This window comes from Saimiri boliviensis, chromosome 5, assembly GCF_048565385.1.
Source record: "Saimiri boliviensis isolate mSaiBol1 chromosome 5, mSaiBol1.pri, whole genome shotgun sequence".
Classification (NCBI taxonomy): Eukaryota; Metazoa; Chordata; class Mammalia; order Primates; family Cebidae; genus Saimiri; species Saimiri boliviensis.
In genome coordinates this window covers 9,189,449-9,193,926 of record NC_133453.1, presented here as the reverse complement: position 1 = coordinate 9,193,926, position 4,478 = coordinate 9,189,449, and the positions used below count along the sequence as shown (strand labels likewise).

The 4,478-nt window shown below is 61.6% G+C and overlaps 1 protein-coding gene across 1 annotated transcript; it reads left to right on the top strand.

The window, feature by feature from the left end:
* Window positions 1–667: 667 nt before the first annotated feature.
* LOC141584437 (alkaline phosphatase, germ cell type-like) lies at window positions 668–4,128 on the top strand. Its single transcript, XM_074398662.1, has 11 exons — window positions 668–737; window positions 821–937; window positions 1,058–1,173; window positions 1,370–1,544; window positions 1,621–1,793; window positions 2,036–2,170; window positions 2,266–2,338; window positions 2,469–2,603; window positions 2,687–2,878; window positions 3,589–3,705; window positions 3,830–4,128. The coding sequence occupies exons 1-11, from the start codon at window positions 668–670 to the stop codon at window positions 4,126–4,128; spliced, it is 1,602 nt and encodes a 533-aa protein (XP_074254763.1).
* Window positions 4,129–4,478: the final 350 nt, after the last annotated feature.

Below are 4,478 nucleotides of genomic sequence, written 5' to 3'. Positions count from 1 at the left end.
GGTGAGACTGGCGTGGCCCCGCTCAGTGTTGTCACCATTGGACCCACAGGGGCTCACAGCCCTGGAGCTCTGGGCCCAGATTTCTGCCAGCCCCACCTATCCAGGCTAGGGACAGATGACGGAGCAAGGGGGTGCCAGGGCAGCAAGGCCCCCACGTGCTCCCTTCCCACATGGCCCAGGCTTTTGGCATCAGGACGCTAAACCCAGGCCCTGGCGCGGGCTGTGTGCCTCCAGCTTCCCCTCCTCTCGGCACCAGAACAGAGCCTGGCCCCAGCTCCCAGGAAATACAGAAATCAATGGGTGAATGAACGAGTGACAGGGTGTCTTGTTCCACACAAGACAATGAGCAGGGGTGGGGGACGGGCACCTGGCTGCAGGAGGAACACCACACTCACCCAGATGGCATCTGCACCCAACACCCACCCTTCCCTGGGGGACGCCTGGTCCCACCTTGAGCCGCCTGCTTCAGGACCCCAGCGCAGCCCAGCCACGCCCTGCCACTCCCTTGAGACAGTGTGGCTTCAATTAAGAGGCTGGGCGGGGTCAAGGTGGCAACAAGGGGAGGGCCCGAGACAGTTCTCCTGGATTTAAACCCAGGCGGCCTGGAGTGCAGCTCCTACTCCATACCCGGTATTCCCGCCTCACCGCTCTCCTGCTATCCCCAGACATGCAGGGACCCTGGGTGCTGCTGTTGCTGCTGGGCCTGAGGCTACAGCTCTCCTTGGGCATCATCCCAGGTAATGAGGCTCCCCCCGCTGCCCCTACACACAGGGAGCCCCCCAGCCCAGGCTGACCTGATCTTTGCTCTCCCCCTGGCCAGTTGAGGAGGAGAACCCGGCCTTCTGGAACCGTCAGGCAGCCAAGGCCCTGGATGCCGCCAAGAAGCTGCAGCCCGCACGGACAGCCGCCAAGAACCTCATCCTCTTCCTGGGCGACGGTGAGTGAGCAAGGCTGTCCGGCCCGCAGCCCTCGCAGCCCTCGCAGCCCTGGCACCCGGACCCTCGGGGCTTCCAGGACAGCCCTGGGGCCCAAGCCTCACACATTTCTGCTCCCTCAGGGATGGGAGTGTCTACGGTGACAGCCGCCAGGATCCTAAAGGGGCAGAAGAAGGGCAAACTGGGGCCAGAGACGCCCCTGGCCATGGACCGCTTCCCATACGTGGCTCTGTCCAAGGTGAGGGCTGGGCCACCTCGGAGTCCTCCAAGCAGAGAAGAGGAATCCTGGCTATGGAGGGCGGGAGGCGGGAGGGACCCTAAGCTGCTGGGGCTGGAGTAAGAGCTGGAGGCGGCTGCAATCCCAGAGGACAGAGATCATGGTCTGGGTCTGGGTGTCCGCCCCAGAGAAGAGCCCAGAGTGTCTCTGTCCCCAGACATACAGCGTAGACAAGCATGTGCCAGACAGCGCAGCCACAGCCACGGCCTACCTGTGCGGGGTCAAGGGCAACTTCCAGACCATCGGCTTGAGCGCAGCGGCCCGCTTTAACCAGTGCAACACGACCCGCGGCAACGAGGTCGTCTCCGTGATGAACCGGGCCAAGAAGGCAGGTGAGCTGGGGCCCGCTGCGGGGTCAGGGCCGGGTCACAGACCTCTGTCGCATACCCTGACCTCTGTCCCCCTCAGGGATGTCAGTGGGAGTGGTGACCACCACACGGGTGCAGCACGCCTCCCCAGCCGGTACCTACGCGCACACGGTGAACCGCAACTGGTACTCGGACTCCAACATGCCTTTCTCCGCCCGCCGGGAGGGCTGCCAGGACATCGCCACGCAGCTCATCTCCAACATGGACATTGACGTGAGACCCCAAGGCCAAGGGCTGGGGCTGGGAAGGCAGTAGCAGGGGACACCAGCTGAGAGCCAGGCAACCAACAGCCTGATGGGGCCAGCAGGGTCTGGAGGTGGGATTGGGGGGGCAGAAGGTGCAGCCGGGCCAGACCCTTTCCACAGGCCTGGGGAGGAGAGCCAGGGGCTGGGCATGAGGAGGGGGCACGGGGCTAACCCGACCCCAAACCCACCTGTTTCATTCTCTGTCCCCAGGTGATCCTTGGTGGAGGCCGAAAGTACATGTTTCCCATGGGGACCCCAGACCCTGAGTACCCACGTGACTACAGCCAGAATGGGACCAGGCTGGACGGGAAGAACCTTGTGCAGGAATGGCTGGGGAAGCACCAGGTGATGGGGGCTGGTGGGTGTGGGGGGCACAGCAGGGGGAGTGCAGGGGCGTGGGGCTCGGGGCTGTGGGCTGAGGCCTGGCTGTGTCCCTGCAGGGCGCCCGGTACGTGTGGAACCGCACTGAGCTCATGCAGGCTTCCCTGGACCCGTCTGTGACCCACCTCATGGGTAATGACCCCCTTCCTGCCCTGGCAACCCTTGTATAGCCTCAGATGGCATCTTCCGAGCCTGTGTGCAGGTCTGCCAGCACCCTCCCACCCCCAGCCTGACAGTCACCACGGGACCCCTTGTCCCACAGGTCTCTTTGAGCCCGGAGACATGAAATATGAGATCCACCGAGACTCCACACAAGACCCCTCCCTGATGGAGATGATGGAGGCCGCCCTACGGCTGCTGAGCAGGAACCCCCGAGGATTCTTCCTCTTTGTCGAGGGTGTGTGATGGCACCTGGGGAGTGGGAGTCGGGGGTTGGAGCAGGGCAGTTTCAAGCATCACCCCCCTCTGGCCTTCCTGCAGGCGGCCGCATCGACCACGGTCATCATGAAAGCAGGGCTTACCGGGCACTGACTGAGACGATCATGTTCGACAACACCATTGAGAGGGCGGGCCAACTCACCAGCGAGGACGACACGCTGACCCTCGTCACCGCTGACCACTCCCACGTCTTCTCCTTTGGTGGCTACCCCGTGCGAGGGAGCTCCATCTACGGTAGGCCTGGGGAGAGAGGCAGGTGCTGCTGCATCAATTATGTGTCTCAGCCTCCTTTTCCTCCTCTATGAAATGGGCGTGTTATACGGAAATTTTGGGTGCTGCAAAAGAAGTAGCACTCGAATATAAATTTTCTTAGCAAGGCAATTCTATAGAAGGGTGTGTCTCACAGATGGAGCAATCCTGAGCACACAGGATCATAGGTGGTGAAGGGGTTCTTATCCCTGACGCAGGTAGCCCCTACTGCATTCCCTGTTGGCTATGGTTTGATGCAACAGTCCAAGCTAATTCGGATTGGCTATTTTAAAAGGAGCAGGAGTAGGAGCCAGAGTGGCAGGGTGAACAGTCTGTCCATAATGACAGTTACAAAACGGGTCACTAAAGGTGACTCAGGTCAAAGCAGGTGACCAGGGTGAGTCAGGATAGAGCAGATGACTGGGGGAACAGATGTGAACTACTGATTAGAACTGGTGGAAAAGGTTGTTTACTAAAACTAGGAAGTTAAACTTTAAAATGGAGGACAAAGAACCGAACTGATTATTTGAAGAGAAATTTAGAACTAATTTTATCCAGCAGGCATAATGCTGGCACTTGCCCTGTAGGGTCTCAGTAACTAAGCCCCTGAACAGCCGAAGAGCAGCGGTGCCTAACACAAGGCAGGCACTCCCACAGCTGTGTTCAGCTCAACCACGGGACCCCTCTCTCTGCAGGGCTGGCCCCCAGCGTGGCCCGGGACGGGAAGGCCTACACGGCTCTCCTATATGGAAACGGTCCTGGCTATGTGCTCAAGGACGGTGCCCGGCCGGATGCTACCGAGAGCCAGAGCGGTGAGTGCCAAGGGGTGGCCCTTTCAGGGGGACCAGGGTGCCAAGGATGGGGGACTGGCGGCAAGGGGTCTCCTCCCGTCGGCCTGGAACTGAAGCCTCCTACCGAAACTCAACCCTCCTACAGGGAGCCCCGAGTACCGGCAGCAGTCAGCAGTGCCCCTGGACGAAGAGACCCACGCAGGCGAGGACGTGGCGGTGTTCGCGCGCGGCCCGCAGGCGCACCTGGTGCATGGGGTGCAGGAGCAGAGCTTCATAGCGCACGTCATGGCCTTCGCCGCCTGCCTGGAGCCCTACAAGGACTGCGACCTGGCGCCCCCTGCCGGCACCATCGACGTTGCGCATCTGGGTCGGGCCAAGGTCCCGGAGTTGCTGCCTCTGCTGGCTGGGATCCTGTTGCTGCTGGGGGGGGCCGCTGCTCCCTGACTGCCCTGTCCCTGGGGCTCCTGCCTCCCCATCCCGGAGTTCTGCTCCCCACCTCCAGTGGTCCTGCCCGGCCTCCATTCCGAGCTGTCCCCCCTGGAGTCCGCACACCTATGTCTTGCCATGGAACTTTCACCTCCCCGTGCGCCCTGGGGACTGAGCCCATGACACCATGCCCTTTGCTCTAGCTTGCCTTCAAATTTCAACCCCAACAACAGGGGCTGGGGATTTGTGCCTGGCAGCTGCCTGCATCCCAGGAAAAGAGGCTCAGACTACCCAGCCCTGGCCCATATCCCAGACAGGCTCCCTCCCCGGGGACATGAGGCACCCAGATGTAGCCCCTGTACCTTTCT